The sequence below is a fragment of the Carcharhinus amblyrhynchos genome, chromosome 2 (assembly GCF_965287045.1).
Source record: "Carcharhinus amblyrhynchos chromosome 2, sCarAmb.v2.hapA, whole genome shotgun sequence".
In the NCBI taxonomy this organism is placed as follows: Eukaryota; Metazoa; Chordata; class Chondrichthyes; order Carcharhiniformes; family Carcharhinidae; genus Carcharhinus; species Carcharhinus amblyrhynchos.
In genome coordinates this window covers 143,058,152-143,079,530 of record NC_137325.1, presented here as the reverse complement: position 1 = coordinate 143,079,530, position 21,379 = coordinate 143,058,152, and the positions used below count along the sequence as shown (strand labels likewise).

Below are 21,379 nucleotides of genomic sequence, written 5' to 3'. Positions count from 1 at the left end.
GGTTTATGATGTTGCAATCATGCCTGTTTTAGCTCTTTTAAAGAGCAATCCAATGAACCCCACATGACCTTCTTCCTCCAATGGTCTAGGCTCTTCACATTGGTCGCCCGACATGTCCAATTACACAATGCCATAGCTTCGCACAGCCAGTTGGGGTGGCACAGTTGTTGGCACTGCTGCCTCACAGCACCAGGGACCTGGGTTCAATTCCTTGGGTCACTGCCTGTGGGGTATCTGTACATTCTCCCTATGTCTGCGTGGGTTTCCTCCGGGTGCTCCAGTTTCCTCGCAGTCTAAAAGACGTGCTGTTTGGTGCATTGGCCATGCTAAATTCTCCCTCAGTGTACCCGAACAGGCACCGGAGTATGGCAACTTGGGGATTTTCACAGTAACTTAATTGCAGTGTTAATGCAAGTCTACTTGTGACACTAATAAATAAACTTTACTTGTAAAATCAACAGCCTCTTCATTAGCCGATTGGATAGTTCTTGAATGTTAGTCTCACAACCTTGTTTCCCCAATGCCATCATCTTTATGACGAATAACCAAATCTGTCGAAAGACTTTTTTTAAAACCCTTCATGATTTTTCTCCTGGGTGTTGGTCCTAGTACTGTCCTGGAGAATAATCTCCAATTCTTGAAGTCTCCTGGAAGATTGGCAAGCTTATTTATAACCTCAGGTTCACGGGCTCCAAAAACCCCTGATGGACAGCAACCTGTCTGTTGGATGTTAGGGTACTGTAAGAGGAATCTTCGGAGGTGTCCCACTGGGGTGTCTTGTACTCAGTTGATTTCACTCAACCAATACATAGACTATGAAAGCCAGCATGTAGTTAAAGAATGAAAAGGAATTTATTTGCTAATGTGTGCATCAAGAGAAAGAGACAGTCAATGAGGGTTGACTATCCTCCCTGACTTAACAATACTAACGTAGAATTGATATACTGTCCTGAACACTTCAATATCCTGCCTAGCCTGTCTTCCAAACTGGAGCGTCCAGTTACAATATTACAAAGTATTACCTTAGAATAACCTGTCAACAGGATTAGGAGACCATTAGCTCATGGCACCTGAGGTTCCCAACCCATTACCTAGAAGATCTAACCCATGTACATCCAGTATATCCAAGACCACAGTTAACATCTGCAAATTTTAATTGGCAAAAGGAGTCATTCTTTTGCCCGAATCTGGCCTCTCTCATCAGCTTGAGAGACTGTAGCAGCCTCGCTACCCAGGAGTGAATATACTCCCATACATTTAGGGTTTCTAATTAAACTCATTCCTACGTAGCCCAAGGTGACAAGAAAAACTGCCTTTCTGTACTCTATTGTATTAAAAGAATTTGGTCTGCATACCACTGCATTTCCCATCATGCTGAGCAGCTAGATCGCCCATTGGCCAAGGTTTACAAAACACATTAAGAATACAGTTTAATTTCATAATATTTGGTTAAACTGTGATTATACAGTTTTTAATACCTTTGCATATATTGTTCCAGGTACATTGTGAATTCTCACTATAAGGCACTTTCTACATACCTTAACCTAGTCTACCTATTATAGTGAAACTAAAATGAAGGGCTTCTATCATCTGATTTCAATTTGCTCTTCTTCAGGTAGATGTATAATAGGATTGAGTTAGGCTTTAATGCAATTGTGGATTTTTTTGGTGTATGTGTTCAGTTTCCAGGTATGAGACCAAATTAGCCTTTGTGTGTAATGTGATGCTTCCTTTCAGCATGAACTGTGCGGTGTGATGCTGTCATGCACAGTGGAGGAGATGAAAGAGCCACTTCTATTGGAGATATTGGCTAAACCAAAGGGCCTGAGCATCACGTACAGCCTTCCTGCTGACAGCTACCAGGAGAGGTAAGCACTATACACATGACCACAACCACTGCTCTTTTGTTCATTGTTTGCCAAACTAGTGTAGTTTTTGTACACTTCAATCTTAACCCCACAGTGTCTTCTTTACACAGTGAGAAGCTGCTTCTGGACTTCGGTGACATGATGGTGAACGGCATGGTGAAGAGGCAGTTGCTGATCACCAACGATACCGCCATTCCAGCATCATTCAACCTGGAGGTGGAATACTTCAGCAGCTGCCCTCCAGCGCCTCCTACAGGCAGCAAACTAATGTCCAGTCAGGCGAGCAGTCAGAAAGTAGCACAGACACAGAACCAGGCCCGAAGGTGCTCATATTTCCAGTGATGCTCATCCAGAATCTTACTGTGCCCATTCCCAGTTGAACGCCAGCATCTCCACATCATCCAGAATGGGAAACATCTATTTAGTGAAATAGAGTCGCATAGAAATCACAACACATTCCTGCCCAGTCACCTTGAGCTGGCCCCTATTCTCCACACAAGCAGTAACATCAACATTGTCACTTGTATCAGTATACAGTGAAAAGTACTGTTGCACACTATACAAAGCACAATGTACATAGAGAAGGAAAGGAGAGAGTGCAGAACTTAGTGTTACAGTTATAGCCAGGGTTCAGAGAATGATCAACTTAACATGAGGTAGGTCCATTCAAAAATCTGATGGCAGCAGGGAAGAAGCTATTATTGAGTCAGTTGGTAACATGACTTCAGACTTTTGTATCTTTTTCCTAATGGAAGAAGGCAGAAGAGAAAATGTCCAGGGTGCGTAGGGTCTTTAATTATGCTGGCTGCTTTGCCGAGGCAGCAGGAAGTGTAGACAGAGTCAGTGGATGGGAGGCTGGTTTGCGTGATGGATTGGGCTACATTCACGTAGTTTCTTGCGTTCTTAGACAGAGCAGGAGCCATACCAAGCCATGATACAAACAGAAAAAATGCTTTCTGTGGTGCATTGTAAATGTTGGTGAGACTCGTAGTGGACATGCCAAATTTCCTTAGTCTTCTGAGAAAGTTGAGGCATTGGTGGGCTTTCTTAACTATCGCGTCAGCGTAGAGGGACTAGGACAGGTTGTCGGTGATCTGGACATCTAAAAACTTGAAGCTCTCGATCATTTCTACTTCTCCCCAATTGATATAGACAGGGACATGTTCTCCACTACATTTCCTGAAGTCAATGACTCTTTCCTTTATTTTGTTATTGACGGAGAGACTGGTTGTCGCACCAGTTCACCAGTTTCTCTATCTCTTTCCTATACTCCATCTCATCATTGTTTGAGATGTAACCAACTACGTTGGTCTCATCAGCAAACTTGAAATCAAGCTGGGGGGCAATTTAGCCACACAATCATTGTTGCATAAGGAGTACACTAAGGAGCTGAGGACACAGTCTTATGATTTGATTTGAGTTATTATTGTCACATGTATTAGTGTGCGGTGAAAAATATTGTTTCTTGTGCACTATACAGACAAAGTATACCATACATAGAGAAGGAAAGGAGAGTGCAGAATATAATGTTACAGCTAGTGTGTAGAGAAAGATCAACTTAATTGGAGGTAGGTCCATTCAAAAGTTTGACAGCAGCAGGGAAGAAGCTGTTCTTGAGTCGGTTGGTACGCGTCCTCAGACTTTTGTATTTTTTTTCCGATGGAAGAAGGTGGAAGAGAGAATATCTGGGGTGTGTGGGGACCATAATTATGCTGGCTGTTTTTCTGAGGCAGCGGGAAGTGTAGACAGAGTCAATGGATGGGGCATCAGTGTTGAGAATGATCGTGGAGGATGTGTTGTTGCCTGTCCTTAGTAATGGTTTCTACTTTGATGACAGCCACCGCTATAAAAACAAAATTCCCTGCTATCTATTGCTAAATCTCTTGCATTTTAATTTATATAATCTTCTATAATCCTCCAAGATCTCTTTGCTCCTGGTCTCTTGTTTTTATTCATGGGACATGGGCGTTGCCGGCTGGCCACCACTTGAGTGGCTTGCTGGGCCATTTTAGTTGAGAGTCAACCACATTGCTGTGGCTCTGGAGTTATATGTAGGCCAGGCCAGTAAGGATGGCAGATTTCCTTCCCTAAAGGACATTAGTGAACCAGATGAGTTTTTCCAAAAATGGTTTCATGGTCATCATTACATTCTTAATTCCAGATTATTTTAGTGAGTTCAAATTTCACCAGCTGCTGTGGTGGGAGTCGAACTCAGGTCCCCAGAATATTAGCTGAGATTCTAGCAATAGTCAATCGCCTCTAATATAATACACTCCTGTGCACTCCCAATTTCCATTGCTCCAATCCTTTAACAAACTACAGCAGATTAATGTTATGACTTCTTAAATTCTGGAACCATTGTCCAGGGTCAATATCAACCATGCGTGCCCTTTCCAAATTCACAACAGTTTTGAGACCTCTTGTTTCCTTGTCCCAATCCCACTAAGTTCCTGAACGCTGGAAGTTTCTGAAGGAAAAACAGAAAATGCTGGAAAACGAGGCAGGTCTGGCAGTGTCTGTGGAAACAGAAAGAGTCAACCGTTCAGCTCCATACGACTCTACAGATCCAAAACGGAGGACACAGATATTTTTGGCAAAAGCTGCAATGAAGACACAAGGAGGTGGTGAGAGCAGGCACGATAGTGGTATTTAACATCTAGACAAATACATGAATAGGATGGGAATGGAAGGATACGGACTCCATAAATGCGTACGGTTTTAGTTTAGGCAGGCATCGTGATCAGCGCAAACTTGGAGGGGCCGAAGGGCCTGTTCCTGTGCTGTACTGTTCTTTGTAAAGGTACTATACAAATGCAAGTTTTTAATATTTGAGTCAGGAGTGGGTTTTGAAGAAGGTTCTTTTAAAGGAGATACAGATGGGAGATAGCTTTGGAAGGGAGAATATAGGCAGCTACTGGTATGGTTGTCACTGGTGAGGGGAAATAGAAGGTGGGTACACAAGGAAATGGAATCATAGAAAGGGATGGTTCCAGGTAAACGACTGTAGAGCTGAAGGACATTAGAGAGATAGGAAGCAGTAACCATTGTATGATTCTCGGACATCCCATTTTCTTAGTTCATCCAAAACTGGCCAGCATACCGTCTCCCACTCACCCATTATTTTTATACTTGCTGCTTTATAATAGCTCTTACTCCTCCAGCATCTCATGGTTTGATGGCCTCACTGCTTCCTATCTCTCTAATCTCCTCCAATCATTTGCCTGGAATCATCAAATGATGGTTCCAGGCAAAAGATGTACAATTATCTGCCTGGAACCATCCCTTTCTATGATTCCATTTTCTTGTGTACCCACCTTCTATTTCCCCTCACTAGTGACAACCATACCAGTAGCTGCCTATATTCTCCCTTCCAAAGCTATCTCCCATCTGTACCTCCTTTAAAGAACCTCCTTTAAAATCCACTCTTGACTCAAATATTAAAAACAACAACTTGCATTTATATAGTGCCTTTACAAAGAACAAAGAACAGTACAGTCCAGGAACAGGCCCTTTTGACCCTCCAAGCCTGCACCGATCATGATGCCTGCCTAAACTAAAACCGTATGCACGTATGGAGTCCATATCCTTCCATTCCTGTACTATTCATGTATTTGTCTAGTTGCCCCTTACATGTTGCTATAATACCTGCTCCCACCACCTCCCTGGGCAGCACATTCCAATCGTTCACCATCCACTGAGTAAAGACTTGCCCCGCACATCTCCTCTAAACTTTCCCCCGTGCACCTTAACCCTATGTCCCTTAGTATTTGACTTTTCTACCTGAGGAAAGAGCATCTGACTATCTAGTCTGTCCATGCCACTCAATCTTGTAAACATCTATCACGTCACCTCTCAACCTCCATTATTCCAGAGAGAACAAACCGAGTTAATGCCTCCCCTGGTGTTTCACACGAGCAATTATCAAATAGAATTTGATGAGGAGCTATAAGGACAACTGACCAAGGTATTTCCACTTATTTCCCAACAATCGTATATTATCTATAGCATACCGGAAAGATAACTCTGTACACTGTTCTATTAAAACTCTAGAGCACCTCTTCTTAAGAAAACAGTGAGCCTTACAGAAGGTCCACGCAAGTCACAGAACCAACTAAAGCGAGGTAAGAACACAGGGCGTTATTCCCTCGCTGTAAACATGCTAATTAAACAGTATCAGGAGCCCATTAGTGTCTCAGGATAATGCCTGCTTCCCAGGCTCAGAAAAATACCACAGACAGTAAATAGGAAAATAAATAAATGTTTTATATTGTGATTTGTTTCACTGCTGCCTCACAGTGCCAGGGACCCAGGTTCAATTCCCAGCTTGGGTCACTGTCTTGTGGAGTTTGCGCATTCTCCCCGTGCCTGCGTGGGTTTCCTCCAGGTGCTCCGGTTTGCCCCCACACTCTCAAAGACATGGTGGTTATGCGCATTGTCTGTGCTAATTTCTCCCTCAGTGTACCTGAACAGGCACCAGAGTGTGGCGACTAGGGGATTTTCACAGTAACTTTATTGCAGTGTTAATGTAAGCCTATTTGTGACACTAATAAGTAAATTTAAAACTTAAAAATCTGAACAGGCAGGCTGACCTTCTATTTGGCAGATTCTGTGAAGTAGGATTCCTTCATTCTTGTGCTGAAGCGTTGGCCCAGTTTATACGTTCAAGTGTATAATGACAGAAAAGTTTGGACAAAGTGCTAGGGGTGGAGGGAGTATGTGATCAATGATGGGGCCATTGGTGTGGAAGGGTGGGGGCGTAGTCAGTTTTAGCCATGATCACGCATCCTGGTGGCTCCGTCAATGGGAAGGAGCTCTGGCTCTGATGGTCTCAGCTCCTTTGTTGGGACATGTCGCCAGCTCCTGGCTCTGATGGTCTCACTGCTTGCTGCCAGACTCTTACCTGAGTCAGAAGTTCATGGGTTCAAGTGCCACACAGTCTTGGGCATATAAAGCTAGGCCAACACTTCAGTGCAGTACTGAGGGAGCTGTGTAGTGCTGGAGATGCCATCTTTCAAATGAGGCTTTAAACCCTGCTCTCCTCAAAACAGTACTGTGGGATCTTCTACATCCGCCTGAACTGACAGTTGCGCCTTCAGTGCAAAGCTTTATCTGAATAACTGCACTTCCAACAGTGCAGCACTCCCTCCTGTACAGGGAACGGGTGGCACTGTGGCACAGTGGTTAGCACCGCTACCTCACAGCACCAGGGACCCAGGTTCAATTCCGGCCTTGGGCCACTGCTTGGAGTTTGCATATTCTCCCCATGTCTACGTGGGTTTCCTCTGGTTTCCTCCCACACTCCAGAGAAGTGCGGATAAGGTGGATTGGCTGTACTAAATTGCCCCTTAGTGTCCCAAGACGTGTAAATTAGGGGGAGGTGCGGGGATAGGGCTTGGGTGGGATTGTAGTCAGTGCAGGATCAATGAGCCAAATGGTCTCCTTCTGCACTGTAGGAATTTTATGGTTACAGAGTCACAGAGGTTTACAGCATGGAAACAGGCCCTTCAGCCCAACTTGTCCATTCTACCCCTTTTTAAACCAGTAAGCTAGTCCCAGTTGCCCGGGTTTGGCTTCTATGGAATGCCATTCTAAATTATATGTTCAGGTCCTGGAATGAATCTCGGTTGTGAAAAGATTTGTTACACACTCCTACCAGACCTTTTAACTTTTCCTTCTCCACCTCTTCTCCTCTCAGAGTTTGCAGATGCACTGCTCTGTCACAAGAAGGGTGCAGCGTTTGTTGTCCAGCCGAATGTGGGATCCCTGGGGCCATTCCAGCAACAGACAATTGAAATCTCTACCTTCGCCAACATGTGGGGAGACTACAGCGATCATCTCATTTGCAGGGTTTGTGTTTCCTTTCTCTGTTGTCCTTGAGGTTGAATTTACAGAACAGAAATGAGTCATTTGGCCCCACATGTCAGTGTTGGTCTTGACACTTCATTTGAGTCTCTTCAGCATCCTTCTATCCCTATCTTCCTCATGCACTTACCAAACTTCCCCTTCAAGTACGCCAATGCTATTCACCTCAATCACTGTGGTCATGTTTTCTACCCAGTCTCTTGAGAACAGAACTTTCTCCTCAATTGCTTTATCTGATATTCATGGCCTGTATTTTTGGTCTCCCGGAAAGAGAAATGTCTTCTCTATCTATCCTGTCAAGACATTCCTTAAATATTAGCCAAAGACTGAAAGAATGCATTACAACAGTTATATGGGGCAGCACCATGGCACAGTGGTTCACACAGCTGTCTCACAGCGCCAGGGACCCGGGTTCGATTTCTGTCTCGGATCACTGTATGTGAAGTTTGCGTGTTCTCCTCGTGTCTGCGTGGGTTTCCTCCGTGTGTTCCAATTTCATCCCACAGTCCAAAAATGTGCAGGTTAGATGCATTGGCTATGCTAAATTCTCCCTCAGTGTACCCAAACAGGTGCCGGAGTGTAGTGACTTGGGGATTTTCACAGTAACTTCATCGCAGTGTTAATGTAAGCCTACTTGTGACTAATAAATAAATTCCTTTCCAGCGCAAAAACACAACAAGAAAGGTGGCTCACTATCTGTAAGAAATTACAGATAGTATTAGATCCAAAGAGGAGACATGTAAAGTTGTTAGAAAAAGTAGCAACTTTGGGAGAAGTTCAGAATTCAGCAAAGGTGGAAAAAGAGGGGAAAAATGAGTGTCAACTTGCAAGTAACATAAAAGCGAACTGTAAAAGCTTTTATAGGTACTTCTTATAATACAAAATGTACTCTATGTGGGGGATTTCAATGTCCACCACAAGGATTGGCTCAGTAGCAGCACTATTGATTGGGCTGGTCGGGTCCAAACTGCTAGACTAAAGCTTCAGAAAGTTTTTGATAAAGTCTCATATAAGAGGTTAGTATACAAAATTAAAGCGTTTTTTACTGGGGGTAATATATTGGCATGGATTGCAAATTGGTTAGTAGACAAAAGGCAGAGAGTAGGATAAGTGGGTGCTTTTTAAAGTGGCAGGCAGCGACTAGTGAGGTCCCACAAGGGTCAGTGCTTGGACCCCAGCTACTCCCAATATACATCAATGATTTGGACGAGGGAAGCAAAAGTAATGTTTCCAAGTTTGTTGATGTAAGTGTTGGTGGGAATGTGAGAGCTGAGGAGGATGTTTAGAGGCTTCAGGAGATTTAAACATGTTGAACGAGTGGGCAAATGCGTGGTAGACGCAGTGTAATGCAGACAAGTGTGCAGTTAGCCACTTTAGATGGAGAAGCAGAATGGCAGAGTGTTATTTAAATGGTGACAGATTGGGAAGTGTTGATGTACAAAGGGACCTGGGTGTCCTTGCCACTGACACTGAAAGCAAACGTGCTGGTATAACAAGTAGTTAGAAAGGCGAATAGTACGCTGGCCTTTGTTGCGAAAAGATTTGAATACAGGAGCAAGGATGTCCTACTGCAGTTGATGTGGAGACACTGGCGTTGGACTGGGGTAAACACAATAAGAAGTCTCACAACGCCAGGTTAAAGTCCAACAGATTTATTTGGTAGCACAAGCCATTAGCTTTTGGAGCGCTGCTCCTTCATCAGGTGACTGGGATTTCAGTACACAAACAGGGCATATAAAGACACAAACTCAATTTACAAAATAATGGTTGGAATGTGAGTCTTTAATCAAGTCTTAAAGGTACAGATTATCTTTAACCTGGTGTTATGAGACTTCTTACTGTGTTTACTGCAGTTGTGCAGGGCCTTAGTGAGAGAAAACCTGGAGTATTGTGTGCAGTTTTGGTCTCCACATCTGAGAAAGAATATACTTGCTAGAGAGGGAGTACAGTGAAGGTTTACCAGGCTGATTCCCTGGCCCTTCTTATAGTAGTACCACAGGGTCTTTTATATTCACCTGAGCTGACAGATGGGGTCTCATCAGAAAGCTCCAAAGGTGCAAAATCCCTCAGTAGCACACTGGAGTGTCAACCTTGATCTTTTGTGTTTTAAGTATATCTTCTATTATTATTATTAACTAATACGTTGGTTGTTTTTCTCCATGGTTATCCAGGGGGATGAACTGAGTTTTCTATATGTGTTGTATTTCTATCCCATGTACCTGCGTACCATTGATGTCCATTGTTCTGTAAGGTTGGAAAACTCGAACCGACCTACGTCCCCATGAAATTGTCTGTCAAAGGTGTTCCACTCCACTTCAAGGTTTCAGGACCCCAGAAGGACAACCAAACACAAGGCCCTGTGATCAGGTACAAGGGTTCTTGAATGTATTATTCTGGTACTTCCATTAAATTGGGACAATGGATTTTCCAATGGTGATTCCCCTTTGCCTCTTTCTTGGAGGAAGAGGAAAAGAGTATTGGAGGTTCTGTCAGGTGGGCCAGGCTGCAACAGAGACAGACTATGGCTCATCTACCATACCCTAGCCCCACGTTGATTGACCGAGACCCATTCATTGGGCCATAGGCACAAGGACTCACACTCACAGTGAGGCAAAAACTATGCCAATATTCAAAGTTATATTGGATAGATGGATGGAGCTGAAGGGCCTTAGGCATAAGGAGGGTAAATGTGATCAGACTAACTTGTTTACAGGGAGGGAATAACCTGACATGAGCTGATTAAACCAAATGGCCAATCTCTGTGTTGTAACTCCTTGGTAACACTACACTAATGGATAGTAAAATAGGGAAGAGTGAAGCACCTGATGATTTTATAAAATATTCTTTCGTAGGATGCAGATATCGTTGGCAACGCTGGCATTAGTTTTCCAGCTCTAAATGCCTTTGAACTGAGTGGTTCGCTAGGCCATTTCAGAGGGCAGTTAAGAGTCAACTACATTGCTGGTCTGGAGTCACATGTAGACCAGACCAGGTAAGGACGGCAGATTTCCTTCTCAAAATGACAGTAGCGAACTAGATGGGTTTTTATGACGATCGATGATAGTTTCATGGTCACCAATACTGAGACTAGCTTTAGTTTCCAGATGTTATAAAATTAATTGAAATTCACCAGCTGCTGTGAGATTTGAACCAGTACCCACAGAGGATTAACCTGGACCCCTGGGTTACTAGTTCAATTGTGGAGGGAGAGCATAGAACATTCCAGCGCAGTACAGGCCCTTCGGCCCTCGACGTTGCGCCGATCAGTGGAACCAATCTAATGGCCCTCTAACCTAAACTATTCCAATGTTATCCATATGCCTATCCACTGACCATTTGAATGCTCTTAAAGTTGGTGAGTCCACAACTGCTGTAGGCAGGGCGTTCCACGCCCTTACTACCCTCTGAGTAAAGAACCTACCTCTGACATCCGTCCTATAATTACCACCCCTTAATTTAAAGCTATGTCCCCTCGTGTTAGCCATCACTATCCAAGGAAAAAAGCTCTCACTATCCACCCTAGCTAACCCTCTGACCATCTTGCATGCCTCAATTAGGTCACCTCTTAACCTTCTTCTCTCTAACAAAAATAACCTCAAGTCCCTCAGCCTTTCCTTATAAGATCTTCCCACCATACCAGGCAACATCCTGGTAAACCTCCTCTGCACCCTTTCCAATGCCTCCACATCTTTCTTATAATGCGGCGACCAGAACTGTACGCAATACTCCAAGTGCGGCCGCACCAGAGTTTTCTACAGTTGCAATGTGACCTCACGGCCCCGAAATTCAATCCCTCTCCCAATAAAAGCTAACACACCGTACGCCTTCTTAACAACCTTATCAACCTTGGGGGCCAACTTTCAGGGATCTATGCACATGTACACCGAGATCTCTCTGCTCGTCGACACTACCAAGAGTCCTTCCATTAGCGCTATGTTATGTACTCCGATTACTCTTACCAAAGTGAATCACCTCACATCCACATTAAACTCCATTTGCCACCTCTTGGCCCAGCTCTGCAGCTTATCTATGTCCCTCTGCAAACTATAACATCCATCCTCACTGTCTACAACTCCTCCGACTTTGGTGTCATCAGCAAATTTACTAATCCATCCCACTACACCCTCATTTAGGTCATTTGTAAAAATGACAAACAGCAGTGGCCCCAAAACAGATCCCTGAGGTACACCACTTGTAACTGAACTCCAGGTTGAATATTTCCCATCAACCACCACCCTCTGTCTTCTATCAGCTAACCAATTCCTGATCCAAACTGCTAAATCACCCTTAGTCCCATGCGTCTGCATTTTCTGCAGTAGCCTACCATGGGGAACCTTATCAAATGCTTTGCTAAAATCCATATACACCACTGTGTGTCAGTATACTGTGTATCAGTAATCTGTAAATTGTGTGCTGTTATAAACTCTGTCTGAGGCCAGAACTCTCCATTCACCTGACAAAGGGTAAACTCCAAAAGTTTGTGAGTTTACTATCAAATAAATTGGTTGGACTTAAGTTTGGTCTTGCCAGACTTCCTACTGTGTTTACTAGTCCAGTGACATTATCTAATACCACCATCTCCCCATTGTGACTGTGACAAAGGCAATCTTTTCCTGCTGATCCTCTCTCCTGTTCCACCATGCCATCTTGCTCCAAAGTCTCCCCACTGTTGTTTAGCAGAATGGGACTGCTGTCACCTGGTTGCCTCCTTAAAAATCTAATCAGAACCAATTGCAGCAAACAAAGAACAGTACGGCACAGGAACAGGCCCTTCAGCCCTCCAAGCTGCATTGATCACGGTGGCAAACTCAAAACATCACAGCAGCATCTGACGCTATCGCCTAAATAATTGTAATCTGAATATTGTAGTAATTTGCACTGCTAGTCTCAGTATCGGTGACCATGAAACTATCATCAATTGTCGTAAAAACCCATCTAGTTTGCTACTGTTGTTTTGAGAAGGAAATCTCCGTCCTTACCTGGTCTGGTCTACATGTGACTCCAGAGCCACAGCAATGTGGTTGACTCTCAACTGTCCTCTGAAATGGCATAGCAAGCCACCCAGTTCAAAGGCACGAATATTATAGTAATTCGCACTGCTGCCTCACAGCGCCAGGGACCCAGGTTCAGTTCCCAGTTTGGGTCACTGCCTGTGTGGAGTTTGTGCGTTCTCCCCATGCCTGCGTGGGTTTCCTCCAGGTGCTCCGGTTTCCTCCCACAGTCCAAAGATGTGCGTGTTAGGTGGATTGGCCATGCTAAATTGCCCCTTAGTGTCAGGGGAACTAGCTAGGATAAATGCATGGGGTTATGAGGATAGGGCCTGGGTGGGATTGTGGTCGGTACAGACTCAATGGGCTGAATGGCCTCCTTCTGTACTATAGAATTCTATGATCATGTTTACCTATCCAACCAATTGCCTGTATCCCTCTATTCCCCGTTTGTTCATGTGTCTATCCAGATAAGTCTTAAATGTAGCTAATCTGCCTGCCTCAACCACCTCACCTGGCAGTGCATTCCAGGCCCCCACCACCCTCTGCGTTAGAAACTTCCCCCTCCCAACATCTCCGCTGAACCTTCCCCCCCTTATCTTGAACATATGCCCCCTTGTAATTGTCGTTTCTGCCCTGGGAAAAAGCTTCCAAATGTTCATCCTATCTATGCCCCTCAATTTTATGAACTTCTATCAGGTTGCCCCTCAGCCTCCGTGTTTCCAGGGAAAACAATCCCAGTTTATTCAATCTCTCCTCATAGCTAAATCCCTCCATACCAGGCAACATCCTGGTAAACCTTTCCCATACACTCTCCAAAGCATCCACGTCCTTCTGGTAGTGTGGTGACCAGAATTGGACACAGTATTCCAAATGTGGCCAAACCAATGTTTTGTATAACTGCAACACAATGGCTTCTGTTGCTGCTCCCACATTCCAGTGTTCCCCAAGGAGCTATCTTTGGCCCAGCCTTATTTCTCATCTACATGTTGTCCCTTGATAACATCATCCAAAAGCACAGTCCTAGTTTTCACAGGTAGACTGACAACAACCAGCTCTCCCAATTCCTCCATTGTTGCTAAATTATTTGAATGCTTGTTCAAATTCGTCTTTTCAAACCTCTCTGTTGACTCATCCCTCCCTATCTCTGATCTCCTCCAGCTCCACAACCATGATAGAATACACTCCATCAACCTTTCCATGCTTCTTCCTCACTTTCTACTCTTAGGACACTTCACAAAACCCATTGTTATATCTTTTCAGACCAAATCACTCATCTTTACAGCACGCTGGTTGTTAAGAGTTATTTAGTTCATTTTATCTTTGATATATAAATACACAAGTGGCTTCAAGAGGTGCTATTTTACCCATCTCTCTGAGCACGCTCTGCCCAAATGTGGCTCGGTGTCATACTTGGATTTACAATGCTCCTGTGAAGTTCTCTGGGACAGTTTATTTTGCTAAAAGTACTATATAAATATAAAATGTTATGTTGCCGTAGTATCTTCCCTATGACATTGCTGCTCAAATCTCATCATGTAATTGTCTTGACCTAATGTTTTATTTTCTAGGTTTGGTACCCATATTTCTGGGTGTGACACAATCTCTCGGTCCCTGCGGCTCATCAATACCGCTCCCTACAGTAAGTCTTGCAACTCGCTATTTTATTTTCCACAAGAGTCAGTTGCATGAAACTGGAACATCATTAGACGTGAGGATCTGGAATTAAGACCATAAACCTATAAGACATAGCAGCAGAATTAGTCCACTCAGCCCATGGAGTTTGCCCCACCATTCACTCATGGCTGATATGCCAGTGGTTAGCACTGCTGCTTCACAGTAGCATAGTGGTTAGCACTGCTGCTTCACAGCTCCAGGGACCTGGGTTCGATTCCCGGCTCGGGTCACAGTCTGTGTGGAGTTTGCACGTTCTCCTTGTGTCTGCATGAGTTTCCTCCGGGTGCTCTGGTTTCCTCCCACAGTCCAAAGATGTGCAGGTTAGGTTGATTGGCCATGCTAAGAAATTGCCCCTTAGTGTCCAGGGATGCATAGGTTAGAGGGATTAGTGGGTAAATATGTAGGGATATGGGGATAGGGCCTGGGTGGGATTTCGGTCAGTGCAGACTTGATGGGCCTAAGGGCCTCTTTCTGCTGTGTCGGGTTCTATGATTCTATGATATTTTTCTCATCCCCACCTCCTGCATTTTCTAGACCTAATCCAGCCTTGTTTAGGAGTGGTTCTGTTTAGGAGGACCTGGGTTCCCTTGTATCCGAATCCTTCCTGAAGGCGACTATATAGCTATATAGTTGTCTGTCCCATAGCAGTAGTCCCTTAAGAACATAAGAAATAGGAACAGGAGTAGGCCAACTAGCCCTTCGAGCCTGCCCCGCCATTCAATAAGATCATGGCTGATCTGTCTTGGCTCAGTTCCACATTCCCGCCCTCTCCCCATAACCCTTAATCCCCTCTCTTATCAAAAACCCATCAACCCGCATTTTAAAAAATTTAGCGAGGTAGCCTCCACCACTTCAACGGGCAGAGAATTCCAGAGATTCACCACCCTTTGAGTGAAGAAGTTCCTCCTCAACTCCGTTCTAAACCGCCCCCCCTTTATCTTGAGGCTGTGCCCCCTAGTCCTACTGTCCTTTCTGAGCGGGAAGAGTCTCTCCACCTCTATCCTATCCATCCCATTCATCATCTTATACGTCTCAATGAGATCTCCCCTCATTCTTCTAAACTCTAACGAGTACAAGCCTAGTTTATTCAGCCTCTCCTCATAGCTCAACCCCCTCAGTTACACCCTCAGTTACCCCCTACAGTTAACTCAGTTACACTGGTGTGGTCACCTACTCCATCAGAATATCCTATAACTCATGCACCCACTCACTGCTTTTTCTAAAGACAAAGCCAGCTTTAGTGCTTGTTTGCAGTCCAGCTGGGCCTCTGCCAACATCCATTTTTGTATGGTCATGTTATTGATTCCGCACACCAAACGGTCTCAGAGCATCTCATTTAATGTCAATCCAAATTCACAAGCCTCTGCTAATCACCTTAATCTCATCAGGAAATTAGTGACTGACTCCGCCTGTCTCTCAAAATGCTGAGTAAAATGGATACCTTCACAGGAGCAGACGTGGCTTTGGGTCATAATATTCTTTTACAAAGTCTGTCAGTTCCTGAAAGGTTTTTGTGTCTATGCCTCCAGAAAAGTTAAACTGCGCATAACAACAAAAGCCGACAGCCCACAAGTGGTGAGCAGAATGACCCATTGCTTTTCATCTGGGATAATGTCGTTAGCTCTAATTAAATACTTTATCTGCTCTACACATTGGATCCAATCTTCCAAGGCAGGGTCAAAAGAATCCAATTCACCGAATAGAGGCATGTTTGCCAGTCAATGGCTTACCCTCAATGTGTAGCAGTTGGCAGTAAGCAAGTTCCTTCAGGTCATTTCCTTTCTCCTCGTCAGCATAGTAATAAGTCCCTGGAGGTGTAAGTCCCTTCACCAGAATTCCTTTATTTACAAGATCGAACAACAGCATACAGGGCACTCTCGGTGTGCAGTCTATATCCAGAATGCCAGAGGAGCTGACACTCCTACTTAACTATAGGGCATGGGGCCCCCTGATTGGACCATCAATTTGGCCCTTAATCAGGGAGTTTGTATTCAAACAGGCGTACCTCAATTGCCTGATTACAATCGTTACAAAACACTTGACAGTTAGCTTCTGATCCAGAGAAACAGGTGCCATGGCCATTACGGCTCGACAGATGACGTCCATGGCCCTCGGGCAACTTCCCCATCCGTATAGTAGCCAATAAGCCTTTGCCAATCCCTATGTTCCTGTGTCAATATAGCTGTCATAAACCCTTCCTTTTCATGGACAAATCATGTGAAAGGCTTCCCATTGTTCGGGATTCCTAGTGCTGGTGCGGAGCACAAAGCATCTTTGAGGTTCCTGAAAGCCTCTCTCTGTTCTCCCATGAGGGTAATAGCTTCCTGTGATGCCTGTTTTCCCTTTGAAAGGTCATTCAGTGGCTGGGTAAGCTGTAAGATTCCACCCAACGTCTGTTAAAGTTGCACAGACCCAAAGAGGATCCCAGTTCTTGGACCGCAGTGGGCCGTTTAGCGGAATGGCTGTGGCCCTGTACTGGGTAGGTTCTCTTTTTTCCTTCTGAAATCCTCCGTCCCAGGTAACACAACCTCTCTTTGGACTAGCTGCCCTTTGTTAATGCTAGTCTTGTGTCCTTTCGGGTGAAGGTGATCCAATGGGTGTGTAAGTCCTGTGTGTGTTGTTTCTTCTTCCATGTTGGAGGCTAACAGCGTATCATCCACATATTGGATAACTGTGAGGCCCTTTGTAGGTAGTTCTCACAAGTGGCTTTGTAAAGCCATGTGAAATACCGCAGGGCAATTGTGAAACCCCTGTGGTAGCCAGGTCCAGGTATACTGTTGCTGTTGGATGGTAAAGGCAAGTCATGATTAGACCTCAGGTGTTAGCGGCACTGACCAAAATCCATTAGCCATGTCAAGGAATGAGAAATACTTATGCTTCAGGGTTAAGGTGTTATAAATGGTAGAGGGATCCGCGACCAGAGGGACCTTTTGATGAATACAGTCGATGGTCAAACACCAAGTTCCGTTTGATCTCTTCACTGGCCACACAGGGCTGTTAGATGAGCTATGTGTCTTGATTAGCGGGCCTTGTTTCTCCAGTTGTTGAATAACTGGTAGAATGCTGGCGATAGATGTTAGGCTGATAGGGTACTGAGTGCTACAGGGTAGTGGTGTTCTGGTGAATGAGCTGGTTCCATCTGGAGTAGGCCGCAATCATTGTTATCTCAGCCCATATAGGGTGTTTCACCCAATCTTCCTTTTTCAAAGCACTGATAGACCACGTTACCTTACCCTCTTGAAAATCCAAAGAGGAGTTTAGCTGAATCAGGATGTCCATTCCAAGTAAGGAGCAAATTCAAGTGGTCACTTCATGAGGACCAAGGTGAATTGTCGTGGGTTTTGTTCGCTGGAGTTTTAATTTACCACCATTTGTCCCTTATGCTGCTATAGATCAGTAGCCATGGAGAAAAGTCATTTGTATTTCAGTGGTTGACAAGTTAATTCCGCTCTGGTGTCCAGGAGACAGTCTATGTCTATATCCCATCTCCCCTCAGTTCCACTAGCACCCAAACGGGGGCTATGAGGGCGAGAGTGGGCTCTTCTAGTTTTCTGCTGCTTCTAGCAACACATCTTGTTGCTGTGTGGTGAGCTGCTTAAACCTCTCCGAACGTTCTTCATCTTCAGAACAACAGTGAGACAGATAGTGTCCCTGATGTCCGTTATCCCGCTGCTTGGCTTGGCATGTTTTTACCCAGTGATCTTCTTTTCCGCATTAGTACCATTTTCCTGATGACCTCCCTTTGTGGAGGTTGCCCGCCTGAATCCTTGGGTTTCTGATCTGCCTGCAGGGCACGGACTTTGGCTCCCGTGTCCCGATCTATTTGGTTACACCATCCCACCAACATCGCAAATGTTGTCCCGACTTTGTCCCAGTCTGATAAGTGTGACCTTACCGTGTTCACCAATTCTGATTTCAGGCTAGTGACAAATGCAGCTTTCATAGGTGCAAAACCCATTCCTTTGGATCTGTTGTTGACTTTCACAAATATTCCATCCACACAGCTCTAAACCGTTCATCATATTCTCAAACCTCTTCTGAACCTCTCTGGTCACAGGCTGTTATTTTTCCCTAGTCAGATGTGGAGAGGCCAAATACCTGTAGCCACTGCTTGATGGCATCCCATCCTGCATCTAGTTGCTGTTTGTTTTCACCCAGAGCCCTTTCCACCTCCCTTTGTGGTCTCCTTGCCACTGGTCCGGGCATCATTACAGTTATAATCTGAACTCTGTCTCATGAGTGGAGTTGGTAAATAGCTTTGAGATGGTTTAATTGATTCCAGCTCTTCTTGCCCCCTTTCTCAGGGTGTGGTTGTTCTATAGACACTTTTCTCTGGGTCTGCAGCCTGGTGCAGTAGGTGTACTGGCTTTCACTAATGGTTTTACCACCTGCCATAGTTGCCTCAGACTTGATCTTGACCCTTTTTTTCCTTTAACAGTGTGTGTCTCATGTCAGAAGATCCTTCTGCAGTGTCGCTGCACTTGCTAGAATCGCTACAGCAACCTGAGTCTGTTTCTAATCCAGCCTCGCGCCCTTGCACATCTTGCTGTTCCTATCTGCCACATGCTAGGGTAACCTGGCCAGGACCCACTAATACTCCTTTAGACAGCGTTGGTTCTTTACAAGATGGGTTTTTCAAATCTCGGTTCTCAGCTTTAAGGGTTTTGTTTTTGGTCTTAAGTCACCTATTTTCCATTTGTAACTTTTCTAACTCCTGCTTATTATTTTCCAACTGTTTGTATACCGCTTTTAGTTGGTTCTTTGCATTGATCAGATTGCAGTCATGTTGGGAATTCTTTATGATTTCATTCCATTGTCAGATCTGGCCCATGACGGCTAAGAACCATCTCATGCGTTCCTTATCCATCATAAGGGTAGTTTTACCCAGACCCTCTTTATCTCATCCAAGGACCACTGTCCCTTGGAGGTGCTGTTCTTCTGTTCAATCTCAGTATGTGTTTTGGGCAAGTCAAATTGCCGTTCTATATACTCTCTTGGTTTGCTGCAGAATTTAATCCTCTGATATTAGGTGAGGACTGCCCTCCTTTTACTGTGGCTGGTAACTGATTCTGTAAAGGAGTTTTGGTCTGACTTTCCGCTTCTCTCATGGTGATGGCCATTAAGGGGTTAATGGGCCTCGAGCCGTGGGGCATACTAGCCGAGTCGGAGTCACTTCTCACAGATGCTGCTGAAGTGAGATATCTCTGAGCCATGGTACTAGTGCGCCAGTTCGTTAAGGATCATGTAAAGAGGAGGATGAGACTTAGACAATCGACTGAGGACTTTTAATTAAGAGGAGTCCTTATCAGGGGTTGTGACGTAGGTTAGATATTGTAGATACAGTCCAGTAGGCCTTTAGCACTCCTGCCAGAAACTGTAGTGTCCATTCATTCCTTTGAATAGACGAAGATGGCACCGGTCTGGAGTTTAAATGAATTTCCTTTATTGAACAGAACTTAAAATCAAATCATTACAAAAACAAAAAGAAAGGGAAAAGCTGGAGAGAGACTGGGATGCTTTTCCTAACAGTCTAGAGAGCAGTTCCATGGCACTCCAAATAGTCGTGATAATGAAGGCAAAGGGAAAGGGAAATAAACCATTTCCACGCCTGAAAGAGATTTCATATATTTGATTCAGAATGGTTATGTAGAATCAAAGGAGGGATTGTTGAGGGATCCTGTGTCTGGTCTGCTTAATTTGTGCAAAGACTTCATATTTAAGATATTTCTGTCTATGTAATTGCATTTAAATGCTAAGCTTAAAAAGTTAACTAACGCTTGACTGCATTTTAAAACTAGAGGGCATGCTGGGTTAGCTGGAAATTGGCTGTGTTTTTATAAAGTGCAATGCCAGCAAAACAATACCTGCAAGGCCTGCGTTTCTGAGTTAAAGACATCATGTGCCAAACCATTTCAATAAAAAGATAACAAATTACATATATTGCAGTCCCAGCTCTGTGCCTGCAGTCCCAGCTCTGTGCCTGCAGTCCCAGCTCTGTGCCTGCAGTTTAGTTTAGCTCTGTGTTTGAGTTCTGTGTTCACGATCGGTACAGGGGGCTGGCAGAAAAAGACAATCCCTTGCTCCAGCTTTTCCCTTTCTTTTTGTTTTTGTAATGATTTGATTTTAAGTCCTGTTCAATAAAGGAAATTCATTTAAACTCCAGACAAGTGCCGTCTTCGTCTATTCAAAGGAATGAATGGACCCTACAGTAACACTAATAAATAAACTTTACAATTAGGAGCAATGTGTTTTCGACCAATTAACTGAAGCCACTCAAGGTTAAAAGATGCTTCTTTCAATTCAATATTCCAGACATTCGCTTGGACTGGGAGACATACAACCACGAGAAGGATGACTTGCAGCTGGTGGATCTGATCGTTTCATATGGGCAGCAGTTCCCACTGAGGGATGAGAGCGGTGACGAGATCACTGCGACCAGCATTGCGTCCAGTGAGAGCCAACACAGCTTCGACTGGGATGCTATTCCTAACAGTCTAGAGAGCAGTTCCATAGCACTGCAGACAGTAGAATGTGTAAGAGTCTGAACATTCACCATCTGGGGCTCAGTCACTGGATCCCTGTGACGTGTGTGACTGAGTGGTGTGATGCAATCTTTTGGTTTAATGGGGTATTGGTGCCACTGCCTCACAACATTTGGTTCTTATCATCGCTGGCAGCAACCTTGGGTTAGCTTGTAGATTCTCATACCACCTATGCTGGAAGACAGCACGCAGTGCCAACACTGTCACACTCAGACAGCATACAGTGCCGATACTGCCACACTCAGACAGCACACAGCGCCAACACTGTCACAATCAGACAGCACACAGTGCCAACACTGTCACAATCAGATAGCACACAGTGCCGATGCTGCCACACTCAGACAGCACACAGTGCCAACACTGTCACAATCAGACAGCACACAGTGCCGATACTGCCACACTCAGACAGCACACAGTGCCGACGCTGCCACACTCAGACAAC

At 44.6% G+C, this 21,379-nt stretch overlaps 1 protein-coding gene across 1 annotated transcript in view; it reads left to right on the top strand.

Annotated features, from left to right (window-relative positions):
- Positions 1 to 21,379, top strand: part of dlec1 (DLEC1 cilia and flagella associated protein) — a 137,626-nt gene that overhangs the window by 87,454 nt on the left and 28,793 nt on the right. Inside the window, exons 24-30 of the mRNA XM_080214794.1 lie at positions 1,738 to 1,868; positions 1,979 to 2,191; positions 5,919 to 5,989; positions 7,564 to 7,715; positions 9,982 to 10,097; positions 14,290 to 14,360; positions 20,708 to 20,928. Coding sequence (XP_080070920.1) covers positions 1,738 to 1,868; positions 1,979 to 2,191; positions 5,919 to 5,989; positions 7,564 to 7,715; positions 9,982 to 10,097; positions 14,290 to 14,360; positions 20,708 to 20,928 — 975 coding nt within the window. The remainder of the gene's footprint in view (positions 1 to 1,737; positions 1,869 to 1,978; positions 2,192 to 5,918; positions 5,990 to 7,563; positions 7,716 to 9,981; positions 10,098 to 14,289; positions 14,361 to 20,707; positions 20,929 to 21,379) is intronic.